Genomic DNA, 27,789 nt, shown 5'->3' with positions numbered 1-27,789 from the left:
AGAGTCCCCAGCAAATCAGGAGCTAATTGATTAAAGAGACTTCATTTGAATAGGGGGGGGGGGGGGGGGGGCTGGCGAGGTGCCAATCGCCTTTCAAAGAAGCCCCCCGTATGATTAATCGCAGAGCATTATTGATAATCATAACGGGGCACATGCGCGGTGGATGGGCTCGATTTACGTAATTTTTGAGAAGGTTTTGTAGTCATTTTTTTTATTCTTTGCCTGCTGATGTGCCAGCCAGCATGTCGCGGAGGAAACAAGCGAAGCCGCAACACTTCCAATCCGACCCTCATCTGCCTTTATCGGAGCACAATGGTGAGTCCAAGTTACATATCGCTTTTTTTATGCAAGCACCGTGAATTTATCACACTTTTTGGGGGTGTTTTATGAAGTCTGTGGACAAATCTGCCCGTTAGATTTGAGACTTTGAATTGAGCTTTACAGCCTACTCTTAGTTTTTTCTTTCTTTGCAAATTCTATCGCCTTCGTGATGAAAGTGTGTATACGACTTTTCACAAAACTTCATGCCGAGGATTTACTTAAATCCAACTTATTCAGGCGCAAACAAGAATTTAGAATCACTTTCATATTTTTTCTGCACTAAAGACTAAATTATTGGTATTGTGGAAATAAGATAAATACGTTAAAGGCAATTACAAAAGGATAGGGTGGTTTTTTTTCTTCACATCTGCGCTTTATTTTGTGCGTTAAAAGTTTCACAACTTTTTAGTCCTAGCTTTATTTTTAAATCGTGATTTTAGACTTACGTAGCAACTCTCCTGTAATCAGTAACCGGTGTAGTTTTCGGTCCTCTCCGAGGCTTCCCTGCCCTAAGCGGTCGGTGTCGGTGCGTCGACATGGACCACCCTGTCGCTCCAGCCTGGAATCAGTGAACTTTTGTCGGGTCCTGGACACAGAAATCCCTCCCTTTTGAGTGTTTTAGTCTTTCAGTGTTTTCCCCTCTTTTGTTAAAATTAGTTTCAGTAAGTCTTGGCTTGTTTGCACGATCGTGCGCTTTATTGCTGTAGTTTGGATGAAAGAAGGACAAACTGCTCTAAAGAGCGTAAAAGAACAAACATCTCTCCCAGATCCTGAAGCGATCTCTTTAGTTTAATCATCCTTTACACTTTTTCCACAAATAGCAGCACGAAGTGCAGTGTTACTCACTCTGAGACATGCACACACAAATACACACTCGATGTCTGTTATTTAAAAAAAAAAAGTAAAAAAAAAAGTAAAGTAAAGGACAGTTTTCCCGACCAAAATCAACACTGATAAAGTAGACTAAATTTGACTTGCTTTTTGGTTGTAAAATCTTCCATGCAATGATCGTCGATCACCTTGGTTTGATACATATTCCCGGTAATATATTTTTGTCGTTAATGTTTTGCTTTAAACAGCAGCGTTGTGCTTAAAATATGAGATGAGTTTGTACAAAGTGGCTCGAGCAGTGCAAATCCAGCACTGTGCACTGGAGCTCTGAGTCTCAAAGGCCAGCAAAAGCCTGTAAAGTTTCAATTCATCGTAAACTGTTTCTCATTTTGTCGAAAAGAGAACATTCAACGCACAAAGGAAAACTTAAATAAAACTAAGGTCTGATAAGATTGTAGGGTGACACGATCAGCGCCTGAATTTCGTTACAGGACGTTGCGTTGCGACATGTATTTTTGTTGACCGAGTTTTCTGTGAAGGACTTTTGTCCAAAGAAATAGCCAATACATATTTTTATTTAATTCAATTTCCGGAAATGTTGTTTAATTTAAGGGAGGCTTAACTTTGTTCTGTCATGCAATCTGATCGAATCTAAAACATTTATATTTTGATAATTTTATTTTGTAAAAATGTATTTCATATAGCAAAGATAAAAATATATATATATATAAATCAAATACATATTTTTTTGCCGTTGTCTGAACTTGTTGGATTAGGTTTAGAAATGCAATGTAAATATTCTGAACGCCACACTGTGTTTAGTCCAGCCTGAACAGCAGCTCATTTGAAATAAACACTTATTTCTTTCAGGACAAAGTCAAGCATACAAACCGTATTTTCCGCCCGTTTCACGTGATTTTTAGGAACTTGATGATTAATGCAGAACCTAGTTAATTTCTGACTGCTGTTTTTTTCTGCATTTTCCTTTAAATCTAATAAACAAAGAATAGTGAAGAGTCACTTTTGTCACTAATCCTGGCAGACTGCAGCATGTAAAATTTCCCAATTATGTCCAATATTATCCTATACCTTAAAACAGTGAGCAGGTTTCATGTGTGTAATTATAAGAGGAAGGGGGAATGTTGTGTTTCAGTTGGGGGGTATTTTGCTGAGGATGTGCACATAATATATGTGCTGCTGGTCAGTTGTGGTAGCCGGAAGTGAAACAGAAAGTCATTGTGTTTGGGGCTGAATATCAGTGATGCTGAGGGCCGCAGTTACTGGGAGGTCGGAGTGAGAGCTACAGAGGGTGGGATGTTGAGCTGTTTTAACCTTTGCCAGTGTCCCTCTGTGTGGAGGTGATCAGAGTTCAGGGCCTAGTGTGTTCCTCTCTGCCTCGCCATTGACCGTGCTGATCGGAGCTGCAGGCGGCCCAGCAAGGCCTCGGCTTTTTATTTAAGTGTGTGTGTGACTGTGAGGCCTTATCAATGTTGTGACCATCCCCTTACGCCCTATCAGAGTGGCCCCCCTAGAGGGGAGATTGGCAGGGCAGCCCCCTTCGCACTGTTTTTCCCTGCAAACACACAGTGCAGTTGCTTGTCATTTTGCCAGTGTTTATGTGGTGTGAGTCTTAGGTGTAGCCTGAAGGACATGCGTTGCCTTTTTTTTTTTTTTTTTTTTTTTCTTTCTTTCTTTCCCTCCCCTAAAGCTTTAACCATGTCACCGGGGCAGAGCTTCTGAGATTTGAGTCTTGTCCTGGACCACAGCAGCTTTAGTGGATCCCCATCTAGTGTTCAGTGGGATGAGTCCTGAGGGCTGGAGACGATGTGAGCAGAAACCTTCCTGAAGTTACAAGTGTCAAGAGGCTCACAGAGGCCCCCCGCGAAAAAATAATGTAGGATCTCTCAAAGCTCTCCGTCAACTTTTTCCAACTAATCCTCGCTTTCTTGTCTCTCATATTCAGACTTTGGTCAATCTCTTCGAGGCTCTGTCCTCTTGCTCTTTGTCTTTTCCTGACGCCCTTTAGCCCTGCGCACTACTTACATTGTGCTTTTGATAGAGATTCTATAGAAGTTTTACAGACTCCTTCTTCATACCAGCTTGACTTTATCTTAATTTTAATTCGAAGTTAATCCTTGCTATTTTGGGAATTAAGCCTAATGCTAGCATCTGTGCTGTTTGCTATACTAGTCTTCTGTGGACAGTGGATTTGTAGTCATGCACTGATTCAGTTTTCATCCTTTTTTTTGCTCATCAAGTAAAGTAAGATGTAGTGTTGCAGAGTTAAAAGATCAAATCTGTAGCTGTGTAAACCTTGAAGTTTTGATGAAATCATTCTTCTGTGTTGCATCTGTCAAAGCATTATTATCATTTTCTTCTCTCACTTTTCAAACTTGTAGTAGAGTTGTGGAAGAGGAGACCGTTTACTGATGCATTGCACAATTGTGATAAAAAGGCTTTGCTCCAGCTTCTTAATGGATAATATAGAAATGCACAGTTTTGGGTAGGAATAAATGTCATCTTTAATTGCTATATTTTTTTCAGTCTTCTTATATTGTAGTGGTTGTTTTATGAATTGCATTTTTTCATGTTAAACATTATTTAAAATCTTTGTAGGATTTTTAAAAATGTGGCATACATAAAATAATATTTGTCAGGACATTTAATTCAATTAATTTAGCGCACTTAGTCCATTTATCAAGGATGTGTGTGATTTAAATAAATTCAATTTCAGTGGACAGTGCTGTTTTCCATTTGGCATATGCATAGTGTGTAGTGTATTTTTTCCTTTGCTCGGTACAGACTCCAACATGCTTACACAAATGTAGGTGCAAATGCACATAATTTATTTATGGTTAATTATGCATCTTCCAGAAGTTTGTCAGACAAAAGTTATTTCCCCCCCCCCCTATTTGTTTATTCTATTTTCTTCCCACTCAGTGTCATATCATTATATTTTCTTCACACTAATTTGTGTACAGTCAGCCTTGAGAAAAGGTGTTTGTTTAATCTTCACATTTCTCACACTATGAATCAAACACATTTTTTCAAAATTAACGCTCGGGGTGTAGGTAGGCGGGTGGGTGGAAGGGGTGGGATTTAACATGAAAAGTTATCATTAAAGTTGAGTCTTCCCTGTTTGCATGGTTTGGTGGTGTGAGGGCCAGGGTTTACTGTCATGGCAACTTTGCGTTATCTGATGTCTCTGAGCGGAGAAACATTGAGGGAGATAATCCCTGAATTAAACAGGATCTGCTTTGAGTCGACTGAGATGAGCAGGGCCAGGCTGTGCCGACGATCCCCGCCGCTCCCATGCTGCGTGAACAATGGGAAGGCATCCTGTCTCTCTGTGGGGCAGGGCTGCACTTCTCTGGGTTTCATTTGCAAATGAATTCTTGGCCCTGATGAAAGTGTAGAGGGGCCAGAGCAACAATGAAAGGGATTCATAGAGAAATGCAATTTGTAAATCAACTTGTATGTTAAATAGCGAGATTTTAGTGTGACAAAGAGGGAAGTGAATAAGGAAAGCCTGGAGCACAGCAGTGGCTCCGGGGGCTGGGTGTCGTCCTGCCTTTTCACTCCCTGACTAGTCCTGTTTATTAAAATGGAAAATTTGAAAAGCTGTTTCTGCGTGCATTTGAAAGGTGCTCATTACTTTTGAATTTTTATCTGAGTAGCAGGATAAGTTGCTGTGTCTGTATCGCCTGTTCTGTGAGCTGGTGTGTCCAGTTTCTCAGTCTTGGCAAGTTTGTGATGCATGCTTTCTGCTGTGCCGCCCTGCTCTGTAGTTTTAACTAAGCTATTTGTTGAAACCTGTCTTTTTTCCATTGCTTTTTTCCCAGAATAATTTACTGATGACTGCCTTTTTCTGTGGTTGGTGGTATTTTGGGGTCAAAATATATTCACAATCATAAAAGAAAAGTGCAGTAACTTCAGAATTAAATGTATTTTTTGAATTGTTTTCATTTTTTATTCTATTCTTTATTTTAACTCTGGAAAATAATTTATATCAGAAGTATAAAAATAGTCACGCTTCACTTTAAAATTCTTTAATTTTTCCCCTTTGTTTTGCTTTGTTGTGTTTAGTGTGTGCATGCAGCAGTCTGGGTGCCACAGGCTCTGTTGTTCATGTCTCACTGTGATTGCAGGCTGAGTGGATACAAATTAGTTTACTGACATAGATAACCTGTCCAAGATGCCCATAGTTGGCTGAAAATGAGCAAAGTTGACAGCAAATTGAAAGTCTAATAAGTCCTTCAAATGCTTGATTTGCGCCGAGTGGACAAGTAGACTTTGAAGGCCATGGAATATAGGAAATCAATGCCTTTCTATGAAATTTCATTAGGACCCAATGTCCTCACTTCACTCTATTCTATATTTTGATGGATTATCTGGAGAAAATGATTACCTTTGGCTGGACTGATGAAACCCAGATGTACATCTTCAAAGATCACTTTTAAGCAATATTTGAGTAGTTTCCATTGATTTTGTATCCCCTCTTATCATGTTTCAGACGCATTGAATAAGGCCTTTTCTCATTTCTGTTAGCTTATTGTTGTCTTTCGATCGTGGTTTTTGTGAACACATCAAAAGGATAAGTGTAAAACTGATTAATTTAAGATTAACAACAATGGAATTTGAGGCGATAAAGCTGCTTCTTCAGCTGCAAAACATTTCTAATCACTAATCCTCTGTTTCCTCTTTTTCAGGGGACACAGAACTTTGCTCTGAGGACCCCCCCTGCAAGGAGTCAGACGCCCATGTCTGTAGCAGATGTTGTGCTGAGTTCTTTGAACTATCAGATCTCGAGGAACACCAGAAGAATTGCACTAAGAATCAGTTAGTTCTGATTGTGAATGAAAATCCTGCATCCCCTGCAGGAACTTTCTCGCCTGGGTCTCCTCCCCATAATCCCGATGACCAGATGAATGACACAGCGAATAACACTGATCAAACAGAGTGCAGTGACCTTTTGGAGCCTAATACCCTTGAAAAAGACGAATCTATGGAGGTGGATGTTTCCGGAGTGAGCAGCGGTCATGAAGAGGAGGGCAGTCATACAGAGAGCGGGAGCCCCATCAATACAGTCAGCAGCCATGCTGGCAGGGGCACCTCTGGCCCCGCAGTAGGTACTTCAGCTATCTCTGCCTCGCTACCTCAGCTCAGTAACCTTACTGAACTGGGGAACTTCTCCATGATCAACAGCAATGTCATAATTGAAAATCTGCAGAGCACTAAAGTGGCCGTGGCCCAATTCTCCCAAGAGGCCCGGTCCAGTGGGGGCCCCAGGGTGGCAGTGCCAGCCCTAATGGAGCAGCTCTTAGCCCTACAACAGCAGCAGATCCACCAGCTGCAGCTTATCGAGCAGATTCGCCATCAGATACTGCTACTGGCTTCCCAGTCCCCGGAAATGCAAGTACCCCCAACTTCTGCTCCAGGCACAATGGGGCCTTCTGCCAGCCCGCTGACCACGCTCAGCTCACATCTCTCCCAACAGCTGGCTGCAGCCGCAGGCCTAGCGCAGAATCTGGCTAGTCAGTCAGCCAGTATTAGCAGCCTCAAGCAGCTGGCTGCAGCAGCACAGCTACCTCAGTCCAACCCAAGCAGCAGTGAGACATCTCAGAGCATCACCACACTGGGGCCATCAACAGTCAAACCCCAGTCCTCTGACAAGAGGCCAGGTCATTTGAGTAGCCTACACTCTCAGCTAAGCAGCTCCTCACTAGCTAAGTCATCAACGCCAGCATTTGGAATAGGTAGCTTGTTAAGCTCTGCAGTGAATCCCCTTCTACCTCAGCCCCCACCTGGAAACCCCATGTTCTCCAGCTCGCTGCCCAGTGTTGGCACCACCGTAGAGGACCTCAACTCTTTAGCAGCTTTGGCCCAGCAGAGGAAAGGCAAGCCACCAAATGTCACTTCCTTTGAGCACAAGAGCAGCTCTGAAGAGGCATTTTTCAAACACAAGTGCAGGTTTTGTGGCAAGGTGTTTGGGAGTGACAGTGCCTTGCAAATCCATCTGCGCTCCCACACTGGCGAGAGACCATACAAGTGTAATATCTGTGGCAACCGCTTCTCCACTCGAGGTAACCTGAAGGTGCATTTTCAGCGTCATAAAGAAAAATACCCACATATCCAGATGAACCCTTACCCTGTTCCTGAGCATTTAGACAACATACCGACAAGCACCGGCATTCCATACGGTATGTCCATGCCCCCTGAGAAACCCGTCACCAGCTGGCTGGATAGCAAACCAGTGTTGCCCACACTGACGTCCTCAGTCGGCATGTTGTTGCCACCAACCATGCCGAGCCTGCCACATTTCATCAAAAAGGAAGATCATTCAATAGCCATAACTAGCCCTTCCGTTACTGCAAAGAGTGACTCAGGTGCCGCTGAGCCTTCAGCTAAAAGTAATGATGGAGTGTCTGAAGAGGGTGAAGGTGCAACTTTGCCTACCTCAAATGGAAAAACTGAAGAAGGCAGCCACTCCTCAGGCTTCATGACAAACGTGAGCTCTGCCTCAGAGAGTGCTGCTGAGTATACAACATCTAACAGCCCACCCATGATGACCAACCCACTCATGCCTCTTATGTCTGATCAGTTCAAGGCTAAGTTCCCATTTGGAGGCATTCTGGATCCTCTCCAGGGGTCAGAGACTTCCAAGCTGCAGCAGCTAGTGGAGAACATTGACAGGAAGGTGACAGACCCAAATGAATGTGTCATCTGCCACCGGGTGCTGAGCTGCCAAAGTGCTCTGAAAATGCACTATCGCACTCACACCGGGGAAAGGCCCTTCAAGTGTAAAATCTGTGGCAGGGCGTTTACCACCAAGGGAAATCTCAAGACCCACTACAGCGTTCACAGGGCCATGCCGCCTCTTCGAGTTCAACACTCCTGCCCTATTTGTCAGAAGAAGTTCACAAACGCTGTGGTCCTCCAGCAACATATTCGCATGCACATGGGTGGGCAGATCCCCAACACCCCTCTGCCAGACAGTTATCCAGAGTCCATGGCCTCTGACACTGGCTCATTTGAGGAGAGAAATTTTGATGACCTGGACAACTTCTCTGATGACAACATTGAAGGAATGGAAGAGGGCCCAGATAGTAGTGTGCCAGACACACCCAGGTCGGCTGATGCTTCCCATGACAGTCTGTGTAACTCCCCAGCTCCCCCTGAAATGGCTGGCCACGAGGGGCAAGAGAAGAATGGCCAAGAGACTGCCCATAACATTGAAATGGAGGAGCTCCAAGCCAGCCAAATGAGGGAAACGGCAAATGGCTTCGTTGAGGGGGATTGCCTAACCAATGACTCCTCATCTCTGGGAGGCGATGTTGAAAGCCAAAGCGCCGGGAGTCCAGCTGTGTCAGAATCTACCTCCTCCATGCAGGCGCCATCCCCCACTAGCATGCAGCCACAACTACGTAAATCCCCCAGCCTCGAAGAAAGGCACCAGAGGGCCTTTTCCTTGGACCACACCAGTGCAAGCTTTTTGCACTCTCACCCCTCCAACATTGGCGCCCTAGACCTGACATCCGTCAATCCCTCAAAAGACCCTCTGGGCATGATATTCCCCTTCCGTGAGCGTAGCACCATCAAGAACACATCCTGTGACATCTGTGGGAAGACCTTTGCATGTCAGAGTGCCTTGGACATTCACTATCGAAGCCATACCAAAGAACGACCATTTATTTGCACGGCCTGCAACAGAGGTTTCTCCACCAAGGGCAACCTCAAGCAGCACATGCTAACCCATCAAATGAGAGACCTGCCCTCACAGCTCTTTGAGCCGTCAAATACCAGCCTGTCCTCCAGCCCAACCCCTTCCCTCCTCTCTGTTGGCTCTCTTAACAAGCCAGAGGTCAACGGCTTCCTACATGTCCTCCACCCGGAGAACAGGGACGTGCCCCCTAGCTTGGTCACATCATCTGCCTCCACTTCCCCAGTGCTCTCCGCAGCTCCGCCACGCAGGACGCCCAAGCAACACTTTTGCAACGCCTGCGGCAAGTGTTTCTCCTCATCTAGCGCTCTGCAGATCCACGAGAGAACCCACACAGGGGAGAAGCCCTTTGCCTGCAGCATCTGTGGTCGGGCTTTCACCACCAAAGGAAACCTCAAGGTAAATGTCGAAACACACAGAAAACTGTTGGTCTCCTGGAAGTTTGTGCGTGAGAATGTCGGTGAAAAATGAGTCTCGAGGCAGCTATTTAGTTTTATACGGCATGTCAGTGCACCAGGCATCAAGAGGTGGTAATGTTGTATAATTAATGAAAGGAACAGCTTTGTGAGAAAAATTACCGTAGTGGAAAAGCTGAATCATACAACTAATATGATCATTGGGGAGAAATTCCAGACTATGATCAGCTAAGAGTGATTCCTTGCACAGAATTAATTATCATCAAACTAGGTCAGTCTGTATTTTTCCATAACGGATCCTGTGAAATATGTCACAGGCCTAAATCATTAAGAAAAGGATCGGCTCATTGATTTACAGAAACTTGGGATAATTATGTGAACTATATAAAATTATATCAATTACTATTGAGTGGGTCAATCTTTAATCATAGAGAGGAGTTTGGGACACATGTTAATTTTTTTTAATTTTTAAAGGTTGAATACTTGTTTGATTGTGTTCTTACACAGTTATGTGTTTGTAATTAAACTAGCTTTGCTATAGTAAACACAGAAAAGCCTCTCAACTTTTCTTTAAAAGGTTGTACATAAAATACATTAAAACACAATTATTTTAATGAATGATTAAAAGATTATGAAAGGGAAGAAAATGTTGTCTTTGTTTTAGAAAGGGTACAAGCAGAGGTGAAATGTCACATGTAATACTGGCCGAAGCAATGAAACTGGACAGTGCAATTTTAGCCCAAGCCCCATGGTCCCCCGGTGAGATGAGAGAATTAAAGTTCAGATTAAAGAGCATGTATCAGTTTTGCCAAAATAAGATGTTTACACCACAGCATAGACAGCTAACCGATCTGCTGCGCTCAGGGTGTGAAGCTATTTTAATTCACAGTCAAGCATTATTATTATTTTTTCCATTGCATCATCTAAAGTGCAGCTCTTGCGGCCAAGTTTGTAAACATCACTAATTTTCATCTCTCTCATTACTTTGTCTTTCTCCTCCCTCTCTGTCTATGTAGGTTCACATGGGCACACACATGTGGAACAGCGCTCCCGCCAGACGTGGCCGCAGGCTCTCCGTGGATGGGCCAATGGCCTTCCTGGGCACCAACCCAGTCAAGTTTCCCGAGATCTTCCAGAAGGACATGGCATCGAGGGCGAGTAACGGGGACCCGGCCAGTTTCTGGAACCAGTACGCTGCAGCCTTCTCCAATGGCCTGGCAATGAAGACAAATGAAATCTCTGTCATCCAGAATGGAGGCCTCCCACCCATGTCAGGTGGTCTGGGAAATGGGGGTAGCTCTCCCATAGGTGGCCTGACCGGCAGCCTAGACAGACTACACAGCACAGAGCCCAACGCCGCTCTAGCTGGTCTGGAGAAAATGGCCAACACGGAGAACGGGGCCCACTTCCGCTTCACACGCTTCATGGAAGACAATAAAGAAATTGTCACCAATTAGAGTGCATGTCCTCAGTGTTGGGCACAGACACATGAAGATGCCTCAAGGCATACTGTACACATATGTAGACACACACAGAAGAAGAGGAAGGAAGAGAACAAGACAGGGACAAAATCAACTGAACTGCTTTGCTCGCCATCGAATCTTTACGGACACGAGTGTGAAGACAAGTTGCTTTTTTTGTACAATGTACATGTTATAGTTTTAAGGAGCTTATTTATTAGTGATTATAACCTTGCTTGAAACCAAGTGGAAGCATTAACAGTTAGGTTTTGTTTATTTTAAAGCCAGAATGGGTATGTATGGGTGCTTAAAAATGTGCTTTTGAAACTTAGAGTATCTGGTTAGATAACCTTACCTTGGCATTAAGTTATTTTCTGTCTGTAGTAGCTATAACCGAACTGTCTATGTTCATGTGATGCATTAGCCCTGTAATAAGCAAACAGACTTGCTGTAAATAATGTACACTGATCTTCTGTAGATGGTCTAACATCTGTGTTCATACCCCCCCCCCCTCCTCCCCCTTCCGTCATCGAGACAAAACAATGAAATTCAGGCAAGGCACTATATGATGTGGTAGTTCCTTTCTTTCCCATTGTTATTTACCTTTTATCTTATTTAAGGAAGACAAAACATTGAAGTATGCTACGTTTCAAGGGTTTATTTAGTGTTAACTTGTTTTGTTGTTACAGTCTATGTGTATTGTACTTTCTACTTTTTGTTTACTTTCATATTTCTTTTTCCCTCAGTCTCTTTTTGTTGTTGTTGTTTTTTTTTTTTGGTTGTTGTTGCTCGTATTTTGGTGTTGTTGAGAGCAAGACAGTTACTTAAAGAGGGGAACATTCGGTCTGGCCTGTTTCCTGGTTTTTTGGGAACCGAGACAGCCAATCAAACAAGAAGGATTCACCTTTAGTTTCTCAGCTGGATTTCCACGTTGCTGCTATGTCCCAGCATCCTCACTGACATCAAGTGCAAAGTTCTGTGTTGAAGCTTCTGTAAATACGATCAGATGTGGAAATACAAACTCCCTCGCAAGAAAATGTACATACAGCTCACATGAGAAGTCCAACACGGCCAGGGGACAAAAATGATAGTGTTTTTATAAATATAAATATATATTGGGTTTGACAACCTTCGGACTGTTACATGCACTTTCTTGGAAAGTTGGAAGATCTTTATGGGTCCAGTTTCTCTACACTTTAATACCTACTAACAACTAAGATACTGTAATTCTTTACTCTAATAATCAAATACATCAGTTTTCCAAAAGAAACATTGTGTGTTTGTGTGCTTTTATTCCCTCGTTTTTTTTATAATCATATCACTACATTTCCTGAAATATTTTTTTTACACAGCAGACGGTGAATCTTTTTTTTTTTTTTTTATTTTTTATAGAAGCGTAGGAAGAAAATAAAATCACTTAATTTTGAGTAATTAGCTGTGCAGCTTGAGTCTGTGTGCAGAGGCAAACAGCTGAAAGAGAAACGGAGGCTTGGATACAGGCGCTGATGGAGTGAGCTTCCCTGCGCCTTAATTTAAAATGATCGCAGTTTTAACCTCATAATTTCCGTTGCCAGTCCTTGAAATCACCAATTAATGGCTAATCCTCGGGAATCAAGTTGATTCACGGCTTTTTACGCGGAAAGGAAAAGGTTCCCTCTTGCCATTTATTTACTCACTTGAGATCGTAATAAAAGAAAAAAAAAAAAAACATCTCAGCGGGGAAAACAGATTATTTTGTCTGGAGCAGATGGTTAAACAGGAACAATTCAGCATTAGCACTGTTACGGTGTTAGGTGTTCACTCGGCATTTTATGTCCTTTAAAGATATTTTTCTCTGTTTGAAAATGCACGTTTGACCAAAGATGCGATGTCCTACCTCGAAGCTCCAAAAGAAGTTGTCAAAACAATCACACGTTAACCGGATAAATCTTTTGACGGCTTTAAATGCGTTTACTTTGCTTTTTTTGTATTATTATTCAAACTGAAATATTTTTTCCCCTTTTTAGATTTCAACAGCTGCATTTCATTTAACACATCGTTGCACATCCTGCAATACAGGATCTGTTCGTTTATGTCCAGTATCCTCGGCGCTCTCCCCTCCTCTCCACGGAGCCGAGATCCCCAATATTTACGTTTTAGATTTCAAGACGTCGACGCTAAATGATCCTTGCCCACAGTGCCTGTTTTCTTTTTAACAGTCACATCTGTTCCCCTGAGCTCTGTTTGTGCAGCACTTCGGCTTTCTGAGAGATTCCTTCAAAGGACAGAAAGAAAAATACCACTGCTCCACATACCTTCTTAATTATTTAAAATCATATTTATATATAACATTTATTATTATTGTTATTATTATTAAATGTATAATGTTTCAATTTGATTATGCTAATTTATTAAGAAAAGATTATTCCAACACATGACATAATTCATATTTACCAACAAGTACAGTCTCATAATTACAGTAATGTTTAAGGAAAACAGTTTAAGCCTTGACTGAATTAACTGAATGTAAAATATATGTATGTTTTTGGATAAACCCCTGATGTATTTTTTTTTTCCATGTGGACTGCTCACAGGTGGGGAGCAGAAACATACAGGAGTAAACACATGCTTTATCTCTGTGAGTCATCCCACCACGACTGAGCGTGGACCGGGCTCCTGCCTCTCGGCTCCTTGCTTGAGGATCGATTGAGCTGTGCAGTATTACAGAAACACTTGAATCTCAGGTGGCAGGAATGTGTACAATTGATCTCTTCCACTGTGGCTCCCAGCAGTGGCTTTTTTGCTCCACAACACACCACAGGAAGAGCCGGGTGAACACACTGAAACACAATCGCTGCAGACTAAGAGGGGCTGTCCCAGTCTGCCCTGCTCACTGTCACAATTGTGGTGCTGTGAGTCTCGTCCACTGCTCCGCAGCAACACTGAGACTTTGCTTTCAGGGTTACCATATCCACAATATCAATTTATAAACATACAGACATACTTACATATTTGTATTTATTTTTTACATCGAATGTTTTTGTTTCAGTGTTACTGTTATTTATTTTTCATCATTTGAGCCAAATGAGCCTTTTGCTGCAGCATCTGGAGAGAGTGGGAACCATCAGCAAAGAAACATCACTCTCTTTAGCTGTTAGCCACTCCCGTCCACTTACTGTACACTTGAAAGTTCATTGAAGGGTTGGCCTCCTGTAAGAGCTGTGTGCTCAGCTGCCACAGCACAAAAATAAAATCATTTGTTTGCAGTGAGTTTGAACTTGTGCCAACAGATTTTTGTAATTCTAGAAAAGTGATCAGCTCATTTTTGCTTTATTGTAGCAAAATTGTATAAATTATTTTGAAGGATTTGAATATTTTAAACAACGTATAAAACGAAATGCTTTTATGGAAATTAACTCTTTACATTTTCTCAGTGAATAATGCAAACTGTGTGTAAAGGATTATGTGTTACTCTAAACTAAATTGGTTGAGAAAAAATAATTGGCCTCTATATCTGACAGTAAGTTTAAGTGGTCATTTGGTGTGTGTGTGTGTGTGTGTGTGTGTGTGTGTGTGTGTGTGTGTGTGTGTGTGTGTGTGTGTGTGTGTGTGTGTGTGTGTGTGTGTGTGTGTGTGTGTGTGTGTGTGTGTGTGTGTGTTTGTTAATTCTAATCCATTAGGGGGAAAATAAACTAAGAATGAAGGAAACAAACAAGTCTTCTCTGACTCTTACTGTTCAGCTTGAGTACATTCAGGAGTAAAATCTGTTTATTTTCTGCTCTTCCTATTCACTATCCTTCAGTGTGGAGCTCAGGCTAAGATGAAGCTGCACTGAGGTGATCTTTGGGAAGCTGCGGCCCCCCTCCCACATCTCCTGCCATGTGCTGACAGCCCTCCTGAGTCGATACAAACCGTAGCCTGGGGCCCGGCCTGGACTCCCCACTGAGGTTCTGGCCTACCGCTGGGAGATCAAAGACCCACCGAGAACAATGGTGAGCCAGCCATGGTTCACTTTCCCTGGATGTGCCGCCACACCTGCCCACACTGTCAATCAGGTGATGAATCCCCTCTGAGGCTTCTTGTAAACACATACCTGTTTTACACATATTAATGTGTAAATAAAAAAAAAAATTTAAATCTCAAATATTCTTCTCCTCTAAGTTTGGAGCTTTTTTTAAAAAAAAACAAAAAAAACTAAAGCCTTCACATCACATGTCATATGCTTCTCACTGTTTTAAGTACTTTTATCTGTCAGTGTTATCTAGCAGTATCTCTCTGCCTTTAATTTCCCCAATCTGACCTGAACTTGTACTTTTTTTGTATGTTTGTAAAAGTCTAACTGGTGTTGTCATTTTCCTCCAGCCGTTTCATGCTGCTTTTATCTTCCTGTGGTTCCTCATCGTGCTTCCTGTGGAAAATGGAGGCTGTCTGTAGCGTGTGCACAGCTGCTCGGAAGACGAGACCTCCTCATCGTAGGTACAAACATTGCAGGCCTGTACTCTTTCACAATTATCAAAGAAGTGCAATCAAAGTCTTCTTGAAAAAACCCATCTGCTGAAAAACCCAACACTTATTTCTCTTTTCACTCTGCTCCCGTTTGTTCGACACTAAAGTTCTGCGTTGGACTTATGAGGCTTTGGAGTTTTTCTTTGCATGGTTTATTTTATGGCGCAGCAATCTGGAGACTATCCAAATGTCAAGGTCATTTATCTTGCAGTTCATCCGCTCCTTGCTTTTTGTATGGTGAGAAAGAGAGGCACAGACCCATATTGCATTTCATGACCTATTGTGTCAAAGGAGTGCCCAGACAAACAGGTGGGAGCCCCAACGTGAGCTCTTCGTGGACCAGACTCCCCAAACTCGAGTTCTTTAATAAGGCACTCATGCTTCCAGAACAGCCACAGAGCTCCGTTTCCCTCGTCGTCAGATGGGAACCTTCAGGGATACTAATGAATGTACAGTGAGCGTTTGTCTCACGCACAGTGCTCCCGCTATCTGCGTCTCCCAGTTTATCATCACCACTGAAATTGCGAGGCCGTTTTACTGGGCTTTTACTACAAGGGAGACATTTAGCCCATTGTGATGCTAATTCTTTTAAAATTTGATGTTTAGGGTTTGTTCTTTGAGGTCAGGATAGGTTTATGAGACTGGCTCTTTTTGACGGAGTACAAGCACCTTTTTTGTTATCCCAGAAAACCTGCAGTCACGGGTTGTCCTCCTCGCCCCTAAAGGCAAATTTAATTTAATGTGCATTTCCATTTTAAGATGAATCACATGTTTCCTCGTTTTGTACAGTAGAATAGAGACAGATCGTCTTTCTTTGGTTTTAAAGAACAGCTTCGAGATTAAGTAGGCTGATTGTGGCCCTTTCACCATCAGAATTACGGTTGGTAACCCAAGCCAGGCCTGTCTGCTCGGGGGCTTAAACACACACACACAGTTGGGGACACTCTCTGTTAATGTCATCTCACAGATTCAGTTTCCTCATCACAATCTTACCTCCAGTCCCACAACCTCTGACACATATTCTCATTCCTTCTCACAGTGTCAAAGCATGCTAGTGAGATGGAGAGATATTCTGCGGCCATCGAATGAGATATTGATATTGAGGAGATGTCAGGGTGGGATGTCAGAGTGACTAGGAAGAAGCCCTTCAGCTGCTTGTCAGGTGTGTTTGATTCCATAGGTGCACCGGAGAGATGTCTTGAGTTTATTGAATTTGTCATTTTCGGCCTGGGAGTGAAAAGGGCACCTGTGTGCTGCCGTAAGCCCCCCGCGCCAGGACCGCCACCCGCATCACACAATGACAGCTGATGTGCAGGGACAACCCTGAAGCAGTTTTTTTTTTTTTTTTTTTTTTTTTTTTTTTTAAAGCAGTCCATCAGTCTCAGTGTACATTATTCATCAGGGAAACAGCTGAAAGGATATTTACTTTGTCAATTTTCTCATAAAAGGCTCCTCGGGCACAAAAAAGTTACCCGGGGTTACAGCAAGAAAAACGTAGCTATTTCAGAGGCAGGTTCGGTGCTCTGCCAGTCTCAAATTGAAGACTGTTGTACTTGTGGATGCTGACCACCCACATCAACACTAGATCAAAGCCCAGGCCTGCTACAGTGGCTGAATATTCAGTGACATTATTGGAGTGTGATAGGTTCTTCTACTCAGTCACTGACTGTGGGAAAATGAGCAAAGTCTCAAATTTGCTCTGTTTTACTGTCATTAATAGTTTTTTTGGGGGCTGCTGTATCTATTGGGCCGAGATCACAGATCTTCCACCCACCACTTTGAAAACTGCTCACTCCTTTAGTCAAGGTTGGTTTTCTCATTGGACATCTTGTGGTAGGCGAAAGGAAAGTGGTTTTCTCTGTGAAATGTGTAATCAAATGTAAGATAAGAAATGCATTAGGTCATGGCAATTCCCACAATGTTCTGTTTGATAGTGAAGTGTGTGTGTGTGTGTGTGTGTGTGTGTGTGTGTGTGTGTGTGTGTGTGTGTGTGTGTGTGTGTGTGTGTGTGTGTGTGTGTGTTAGTGGGTGTGTGCATAACTCAATTGCGCCACCGGATCTACATGTTTGACTCCCACTTGGTCACCCAGCACTAAAAATGCATCACTCATCAGATTAAAGCATCTGCTAAACGGCATATGTTCTGATTATGTGATTTCACGCACGTGGAAGTGTGTGTGTGTGTGTGTGTGTGTGTTTGTGTGTATGCGCGGCTTGCATGGATCTTCTTGCATACATGCCTTCCTCATGCTCAGTTAAGTCAGTGCCACCTGTGATTAATAAGAAATATCCCAGATCCAGCAGGTTAATGTTTAATCAATCAACAGGGAGAGAAGCCTCTAAATGGCCTAGTTTATTTTTAACCACGGCATCACATTAACAGCACCAAGGTCTTCTTACACAGGCAAAACTCATTATTTTTGCTCTCAGCTAATGTTTATCAGTCCGTGATGAGAATATTTTACACCAGGAGTGTATGTTTGTTATCCTCTCTGGGAAAAGTAAGAAAGGTTTCAGCTATCAGGAACATTATGAACAGAGTGAAGTAATTTCCAGCGCTATGGTATCACAGAACGAGGTCCGTACAGTAACCTCTTAAGCTTTACAGTGACAGTGGCAATATTATGAATCTATCCTTTGCTTTATCTTTTGTTCTTATATGAGTAATATTTATAACACTGTGTTTCCTCTTCACTTTGAGCTGCCACTGTGCAACTTGGCCAAAGCACCTGCGCTATGAAATCAACACCCCACTCAGCAATAATGCTCTCTGAGGCTTGGCCAGTTTACTAAATAATCGATTCTAATAAAAGCAGCAGATAAAATTGACTGACCCTCATATACTTAATTATTGCAGCTATTTGACCAAATAGCATTTTTCAGGATACTGCGTGTCACAGGCCATCAATATTCCTTTAATCGCCGTTAGTTATTGCCCTACTTTGTTACTGCTGTGGATGGCCGGTCTCCAGTGGTCAGTTTGGCCCAGGGCAGCGTGGGAATGAGATGCTAAATGGTTGTGCAAACAATTTGATTATGCTGTTTAATTCCCGTCATATAGATCTGGCAGGCATGCTGATGCACTCATTTCTGTGAGGGTGTACAGCAGAGTGCTGACCTGCCTGCCTCTCACCACCAGGCCTGGAAGAGCAGGGTTTCTCCTCTTTGGCCTGGGGATCAATAGCGGCTGCTCTGAGGGTACAGTCACCTCTAACCACTAACCTTTCATCTCTTGTATGAAGGAGCGCTGTTCAACATCCAGCCTAAGCTGAAATGTTAAAAGTTCTAGCATGTTGCATTTGTAGCCTCAGTCCTTTACCTTGCTGAACTAAGGTGCTGTAACACAAGGAGAGTTGAGGATTAACTCCCCCTGTTGAACCAGACCACCTCAGCCAAGTGAAAAATGAGAAATGAGCAGGGAAAAAACACTCAGACCCAGTTGCCCAGTTCCCAAAATTAACATTTCAATTCAAAACCAATAATAACGCATTGTGTTTGGCATGAATGAGTGCTGCTGCAAAGGGAAGGCGATACCTCCTGTTCCTGTGTCAATGAAAAAGCTCCTTCATCTTCTGCTAAAGGGCCCACACAGTCTGAGGTCAGCCAGTCAGCCTTGGTTACACTGCACAGGCATGCCTGGGAGGACGGCTCGAGCTTCCCGGTGCCTTTACAAAAGCCAGGAACAACGAACACACACGCACACACACACGCACACACACACAGAAACACTCATGTCATGCTCTGCATGAAGTTGATGGCTCTTAAGTTTTGCCAAGGACTACTTAGCACTTTGAAAGAAAAGTACACTGTGTTCTTTGAAATGACTTGAAGTGACTAATTGCAATATCATATAATCATTTCAGCTTTGGCAGCATATTATGATTGAAACATAATAGTAACGATTGTATGAGAGTAAATAATCTCTACATGTGCACTACACTTGATTTTTCTTTTACTGGTCTGTCAAGGCTGCGTTCAAAGTGTTGTGACACCTTATCTGCAAGATATTCAGTCCAAAAAAATTTGATATAGCCAGAGTGTTAATACTGCATATCTCTGTTTATGTCAAAGCCTCTGATATTCAAATTGACAGCAGGCACAAATGAACCCACTGTGTCAGGGAATTTTGCGCATCTTGGCTTTTGAGAATGGGATTGGGAGCCAGGCTGTGTGGCTCTGCCAAGAAAGTGTCAGAGCAGACCTCTGCTGCATGCTCGCCTCCATCAGAGAGCAGATTACTCAACTGGGAGGTGAGGCAGAGGGACACAGGGCAACTTTGAGAGAGCACTGTCGCTATTTCTACTGAGACAAGGACCTATATGGTGGCTGCTTGGTCCAAGTGATGCAAGCTGTTAGTCTGAGTGAGTCCTCGCATGTACTGCACTGTCCTGCAGGCAGGAGTCTTGTCTGGGTGGGTTTATCTGCCATAGCTGATGTTTCTCTTTTCTATGCTAGCTTTTGGTCTGTTTTGCTCTAAATTCAATGGTTAGGGATGTAAGTAAAGTCTCAAAAGTTCAAACCCTAGACAAACAGTGTGGTGGAGGCAGCATTCAGAATCCTATATGCAAATATCTACAACATTTAGATGGGGTGCCATAAACGATTTCAGTGATTCTCAGAACTTAAATGAAACATTTATCAATTTTTTTTTTATTTTTTTAAATTACACACAATCAAACAAATCAATCAATAAATAATACATTCTTTAGCAGCACTTGTATGCAAAGCTGTTACCTTTGGACAGAGCTAGGTGAGCCATGTCCCTCAGTTCCAGTCTTAATGTTAAGTTAAGCTAACCAGGAGCTGGCTGGAGCTTCATACTTATCTCACTCTAAGCACAAAAGCAAACAAGCACATTCTCAATGTCAAAACATTTATTTTAAAGAAGTGCAACCTAGTTTAAAGGATCAGGAGGATTTTCTTCTGTCCACAAACAATTATGACACATTTTCTTTAAAAGTGTTTGGGTTACAGCTAAATATTAGAACATCTTTTTCCATGAATTTAAGTTGTTAATTGTGGTGATGTCTGCAGATTTATTTTTATTCTTAGTAATCAATCAATTTTAAGTTTTTTTTTAGTGAGTAAAGCACTCAGCTTCATTTGAATGAGAAATCTCACTACTGTGATCATAATGGAAAAAAATGTGCCCATCTAATGACATGTAGACCTAAAGAAAATACACTGAAACAGGTAAATACCATTTTGCTGGTTCAGGTGTGAAAGAGAAGAGAAATCATAAAATCAAACTTCTATTGTTGAGCATTTTTCTGAAATGCCTAGCTTGGCCAAGAAAGCGTCTTTTGGCAGGCAGCGATGACATCAGTGCTCCCAGCGAAGGGGCCAGCTCCACTAATAAGGAGCTGTTGGGATTGCCGCCCGCTTAGGTTGTCAATGAGACTGTCTTGATCTGAGGATTAGGCCAGTCGTTCCAATTACAGCCTGGTGCCTTGAGGTTTGTCAGGCATTGACACAGACGGCTGTCGATGGCCCCGGTGCATATTCCAGGACCCCGCTGAGTGACAGGCGCCAGCGTGCCAAGAGACGATGACGCACTATGAGTGTGTGCGTATGTGTGTGTTAGTTAGTTTCTTATCCGTGCTACAGCTCTCAGCTGTAAATGAACCCCCCCCCTACTGTATATCTACTATGGAGGGGGAATCGTGTGTGAGTGTATCGTGTCTTATTTCCATGCTGATGATATTGACTCTTAATGACAGTCTATCCTGCACAGATAGAGGAGCAAGAATAGCAGCATAAGACTGGTGTCAGTCAGCTATCATGTGTGTGTACAAGGAACTTATTCACGCATCTGGACTACTTGTTTCTCACAAAGATTGTTAATAATTTATTGAAAGAGTAGAAAGTAAAAGAGGGCACAATCTTAGTATCTGTCATGGATAACTCAAATAGACAACCATCTCCCAACACAGTAGCACTATTACAAAAAATAAGGATAGCCTACTGTTCAAAAAGTTGTTATCAGTCCACAATGCAAACTCCCACATTAGAATGTATAATAAAAAAACAATTTCTTTGGGGAATGAATTGGTCTGTTGTTAAGTTTGACTAAACTACAGGAGAAAATCTGCCACCACAAAAGGAGAAAGGTGGAAGGTTTGACAGTTTCCCAGAAAAATAAGGATCTGTGTCTTTGTGACGGACTCAGATGGTGTGATTGCTTTAACATCAGCGCAAATGACACACTGAGCTGATCAGACCGACACAAATACCAGATATTTACTCTGGATACTTTCACTCTAGCTGCATTGGAAATATGGTGTCACGGCCATAGTTTGACCACTTATCTGGAGAAACTGGAAAAATGGAAAATGTTTTTCCATTTTTGTTTTTTTATTTAGCTTCTTATGCCAAAATCCATATGAAGAAACCCTTGTCATGTATCAGGTTCACTGCTCTCTGCACAGACGTGGCTGTTGTGTGTTTCCACAGCTCAAGTCAGTGGTGCCGGACAGAGCAGCGCTCACCCTCTTGACATGGCTTGGCTGGACTCATTCACCTGGTCTGGTCATCTCTGCTAACTCAACCCCCCTATATCCACACACACACACACACACACACACACACACACACACACACACACACACACACACACACACACACACACACACACACACACACACACACACACACACAATTGCGCACATACAAGCTTGTCGCCTGGGAGGCCAGCAGTGACTTTATACCCACAGAGGTTGGTCATGTGACACAGACTGCTCTGTCCCACGTTTGATACTTAATATTCACCACCTGGTGTTATTTACATGCCATTAAATGAGAGACGGGCGCTGACCTCGCTGACTCTCTTCATCTGATTTGGATAAAATCATCAGAAATCGTCTTTGTGGGTCGCAAATAAGAAATCCTAATTCTGTCATGTTACCCACCAAGACATAAACCTCCACAGTACATTTTAAAATTTCATCGCAGCTCTTCCCTCCATTTTTGCCGGGTGTAACGTTATCCGCCAGCGATGTTAGCGGGCTGTAATTAAATATGAATGGAGCGCTGTTGGTTGCCTGACCAGTTTGGTTTGGTTGAGTGCTGGCCGGGGGAGGAAAGCTCATCAAATCAGTTGTGTTGGTGTCACTCTACACCCGTATAACACTCCATGACAGGGAATCTCGGTGGTCCTGTGTAGAAAGGGGCTGGGAATCACCTGTAATTAGAGTTAATGGATTCGAAATAACTCACAAGCTCACACTTTAATGAACGCTGGATTGATGAAAAAAAAAAGGGCCCCCTGTTCCCCCTCGTACCCGCACTGCATGAAAAACATTTTCAAATTGCATGCTGGCACAGATAATTCACTTATTCTGTGTAATTGGATGCTGACCAGGGTTAATATGTAGGGTGTCATTAAATGGAAATGTAGAGTTGTAAAGGGGGACTGTATGATACAGGGGGTCTTTTCTATAGAGCTGCCCAGATTGTGAGCTCCTTCTTCTTGCTGGCAGGGACCTTCTTTATTTGAGGCAACTCAAGCATGAATTCTGTGAAGGAAAGATTGGGGACAGTTATATTCACTTCTGTTTGTTGCCCGGTTGAATGAAATGACCTTTAAGATAAAGCGAATCTCTTGAGCAAGTCAGGTGAAGAAAAGGCCGCACAAATAGGGCAGATGTGGTGAAAGGAACGTTTTAAATTCGACAGTGAAGGAGGGCTGCTAGACCACTGATGGTTAAAAGACTGTTGTTTGCTGGTAACCCTGCTCTGCCACCATGACAATACCACATGGGAGGAGGCACTCACTGTGGACGCTCCTTATTTTGATTCAAACAAGATGAACAACAGGGATTTACTTTTTTCAATTTTATTTTTAGCGCAACTGTTAAGGAAAAGTCTTGTGATCATCTAGAAAATAATTTTGGTTGGTGGAAGGCCACAGTGGAATAATACTGGGTAATCTACAGACTGGCTAATTAAGTTGCTCCTCCATCCTCTATTCATGGGAAAGGCCTGTAATTAGTCTTCCAAAAGCAAAGGTATTTTCTTCGGATGGGTCAATTTGAATTCCTCCGGACTCCGATGGAGAGCGCCAAGCCTCTGTGGCTTCAGGAGAGGCCTGTAACCTGCATTCTCTCGGTGATAGCAACACTGTAAAACTTAACCAAATGGTTAAACATGTCCTAAAGAAGAACCATTAAAAACCAAAGAATGTGTAAGTACACTTAGTAATAAAAACAACAAAATGAACGCTTTGGGGTGCAGCCCAAGTTTTGTTTTTCTTGGTAGACTAGTGTTGGCTGTGCTGTGCCACGACTCACCAGCTCTGCCACCTACAAAGAGGGCAGACTCTGGGACTGCTTTGGTACTTTTGGTGAGGAAGTTAATCATATACCTCAAAGTAGCGCGACACAAGAAAAGCGGTGTTTGTAAACCTGCCCCCACGGCTCTGCCCATAATTGGCTCTACAAGTGACTGCCTCGGCTTCCTGTCAGCATTATATCTGTGTTCACACCAGCCCAGCTGGTAAGACATTTGTTCCTTGGAAACATGGCTGCTGTTTTGATCTTTGGACTGTGAAAGCAAAGTACCTCTCACAATGGTAGTAATGTGGGGAGGATTTTCCAGGCTCTGGAGGAAGCCAGGCAAAAATGTCCTGCTGCCTCAGCCTCAGAGTGAAGAACACCATGTTGTTAATGTTGTTGGTGCTCGCTTTGGTCTTTTGTTACATCTGTTTTAGGATGTTTAATCAGGGACTGTTTGTAACTGAAGGCTCAGTGTGAAGCACAATTCACATTAGATGCACTTTGACTGGCTTATTTTTTTCTGTCTTCACTTCATTAAACCTCAAAAAACTTGTAACCAAACATCAGAGGAGTAAGTAGTCGCATCATTTACTAAACTAACAACTGAAATATCTCAATGTAAAAATACTGATATAAGTAAAAGGCCTTCTTTTTAAAATGTTACTTACTTTACACCAAAAGTAACAAAAGTAAAAGTATTTTACTATGTATGAAAGACCGTTTCATATATTTAGTGCTGCATTATTATTTATATTATATTATCAGATAATTATCATTCTGATAAGTTAATGTGTAAATAACATTTAAATGCAAGTTATTTTAACTGCTTTGTTGCATAGTTTATTTTAGTGCAATTCTATATTAGATTTAAACACTAATAATTATGGCTATACTCCATTTAATGTAATGGAGTTTCAACCAGAGATCATTTTCCTGGAATAAAAAATATCTAGTACCTCATCTAGATAAATACACTCCATTAATTTCAACCACTGCCAAATGTTAATTACTCTTGTCAGTCTGTCAAACTTTTTTTTTCCTTATCTGTAACAGTAAACATGGGATCAAATGGTACTTTTACCTGGTCATTTTAAATCCTGTGCTTTAAATAATGTTGTATGTAAGTTTCAGTTGAACATCTTTCTTTGAAACACACGCCGCGTCAAACAAATCCCTTTCCAGCAAACTTTAAAAAAAAAATGAACAGGACAAAGAGAAACTGAGGCCTTGCATCTCTGTGGCATCTCTTTGTGGCAGATTGTTATTAGGAGGCAGCGAGGATGCAGCAGCAGAACTTTATTTTGAAATTGACATATGGCAAGAATCTGAGATTAAAATTGGAAATGTTAAAATACTGTTGGTGACACCTCGACGTGTGGCGGGATGTTACTTCCTGCGCAGCTGTCAAGAAACACTTCCCCGCACCTCCCAAGCTGCTGCCGCTGCGCTCGTATCTGCATCTCAGCTCTGCCAACAGAGCATGCAGGGAAAATGGGGGAATGGAAAACGTTTGGGATACGCTCATAATTTATCATAGCAACTCGAAAATCAGAGGTTAATAATTAATTTGTAATAGTGACCATTTGTATGGTACAACTGACAGTTTTTAGAACACATGCACATCTCTGACTTCAGGGCATACTTTAATTTTGCTTGTTTCCCTTTGCTATTAGGAAATATTCATGTGCCAGATGATGAATATATTTTCTCTAACTGTTGATTAATACAGGATGTGTAAACCTTTAAAAGCTGCATCCTGTGTTTGTTGATCTTTATATGGGTACATGGTTTCCTGACAGATATCTTAGCCAGGTACCAGGAAGAATAGCTCAAGTTGCAGCCACATGTGTTTGCAGCGGTTGCCCTCGTGTAATGAAGAATCGATCATCCTCACTTTTTACTTGATGCTTGTATGGCTGAATATGACTTTCTCTGACTGGCTCTCCCATTTATAGACGAGCTAGATTTGTTTGGGATTTTTGTAAAACCACACTCTGATGAACATCCTGCCCGAGACGTTTAATTGTGGCTGCTCCATTTTGTGCACAAGCGCACAGCACACTGCCTTTTTAAGACTTGTTTATTCAAAAGCATCCACATGTTGATTGAAGCCTTATTTTTTCCTTCCTTTGGTTCAGTCATGTTTTTTGTGAGTTTATGGGCCTGCTTGGATTGTGATGGGTGGAGATAAATATTCTTGTGGACATAATTCATGTTTTATTTATGCATTCATTTTACTGCAATTTATCATTAACTGACTTTTTTGTGTAGTGATCATTTTGACCTGCAGTTATTTGTTAGCTTTCACACCTAAATTTTATTTGATTTACCCCCAAAAAAGTCTTATTGCCATATGTTTAGCGGAAATTGTAGCAAAGCTCCCCTTGATTCTCTCACTATTTTTGCTGCTTTGCATACTTTGGGGTGGCGGCAGTAACAATGAGAAATGAGCACAAACAATACTTTGAATGCACGAAGACACACCTCAGTCATAAATAGTAGTGGGGGTGAAGCTAAATATTGACTGTGTGACTCCATACTGATGTCTCCTGTGACTGCAGGCCTTTGTCTTTTTCTCTGCCAGCGTGTGGTTGTAATTGAATTGTAAACAACACCCACCATGTTATTATTTACTGCGCTATGCTGCTCAAACCATTCGACCAGCCGCAGCCACCGGAGCAGAGCTCTGAGTCACTTTGACGTGTTACCTAAAAGGCAGTGAAAACAATATATGGCCGGCTCATCCATAAGTCATGGCATTTGGCGCAGCACCGATGCATCCAGCAGAAAGGGGCTTTATGAATGGCACAAAGTCTGTGAATGATAACGGTCATTAATATGTCCATTGAGGGTCACCACATTCATGCCACATATCAAATCCCCTTTGAATGAGATCAGTTCCCTCCTGTCAGAGCCCATTAGATCCGTCCCACAGCCCCAGTGGCCAGCTGACAGGGGAGAAACTCTAGCCCCAGCCTAGCACCATTAACATTAGAAAATGAGCAATCAGCTGGAATGAAGCGCAAGAGGAGGGGGGGACTCGACCAAACTTTAGCAATGATACCTGGAAAATCCAACACAAAATGTGAAAACGTGTCAGGGTGCTCCACAAACAAATGAAATACTCTGCCACCCCCAACACTTTTGTTTCCAATTCACATGTTTGAACTGCATACTTTTCTTAGTTGAAAATGTGTCTTGTGGCAGTTTTGTCTCCTTTAAAGGCTGCAGTACTCAACTGCTTCCTCTCCACTGGAAACATTCAGGCTGCTCATTGAAAATTGTGTTGAACCTCTTTGACTTTGCGAAATAATTGAGTTAAAACACTCGATAAAACATTAATTAGCTTAGCAGTCTGGAGCAGATAACATAGATAAAACCCTATGTAATTCATATTGATTAGAATATGCACATTGAGCGTAACCTCTTAAGACAAGTTTTCCTTATTAAATGGACACAAAGCCGAGGTCATTATTCGTACAAAGAAAGATCGCTTTAGATTTTATCTTTTCACATAAAAAGGTTTGATTGGATTTCTTTCTAAGGAAGCTGCACAATCTATTTTATTCAGGTTTGATTGTATTACCTCTTAATTAGTTTGTATATTGAGTAGAACAGGCCTTATTGATTTGAGGTGCATTCATTTGCATTGCAAAAATCCCTTTTAATCCAATATAATCTCATCCTTACTCAAACAGAGCAGACTGCATCTTTGAGTCGCTCCTGTTTTCCAACTCCTGCTTTTGGCTCCTCTCAGGTTTAACATAACCTCTGGGTAGAAATTAGAGATTGAATTCTCTATGCTAAATAATTTTCCTAAATTTGGCTGTTTATTTAAAGGTAGTTACACTCAATTTTCTGTGCGTGTCATGTGGAGAATTACATGTTGGGTGCGGTAATTTATACCTCAAGTGTAATAACAAGCTGTAGTATTTTCATGTGGCTGTGTTGTGGGCTTTAATTTCGAGCTGTTTCAGTGAATGATTGGCGCTTGTAGGTGTTGTGTGTAAATCTGCTGCTGAACACCCGTGGAGCCTGCAGAGCCGTGTCACACAGAAATCAGCATTGGAGGCGTCAAATCCCTCCCACCCGTCCAGCGCACAGCAGCAGGCTTAACAATTCTCTGTAATTAACCTCACCTGAACTTTAATGGCCCACCTCCGGGACCGAAGGCCCCGGCTGTGTAAAATTACTGTCACACATGGAGGCGAGGGGGAGCCCTGCCGCAACGGGTGTGTTCCACTCAGACAACTGAGAGGGAAATGGATCCCTGTGTAACACCT

The 27,789-nt window shown here is 42.3% G+C and overlaps 1 protein-coding gene across 1 annotated transcript; it reads left to right on the top strand.

Annotated features, from left to right (window-relative positions):
* The first annotated feature begins 58 nt into the window (after nucleotides 1-58).
* Nucleotides 59-12,018, top strand: sall1a (spalt-like transcription factor 1a). The gene is made up of 3 exons (XM_069690387.1): nucleotides 59-315; nucleotides 5,862-9,271; nucleotides 10,305-12,018. Exons 1-3 carry the CDS (start codon nucleotides 243-245, stop codon nucleotides 10,743-10,745), a joined length of 3,924 nt encoding a protein of 1,307 aa, XP_069546488.1. The 5' UTR covers nucleotides 59-242; the 3' UTR covers nucleotides 10,746-12,018.
* Nucleotides 12,019-27,789: the final 15,771 nt, after the last annotated feature.

Source organism: Brachyistius frenatus, unplaced genomic scaffold (genome assembly GCF_029030835.1).
Source record: "Brachyistius frenatus isolate BFR_SWC_R1_liver_20210118 unplaced genomic scaffold, ASM2903083v1 Contig_9, whole genome shotgun sequence".
In the NCBI taxonomy this organism is placed as follows: Eukaryota; Metazoa; Chordata; class Actinopteri; family Embiotocidae; genus Brachyistius; species Brachyistius frenatus.
The sequence above is the reverse complement of the archived record's forward strand: the minus strand, read 5'-3'. Positions and strand labels throughout refer to the sequence as shown.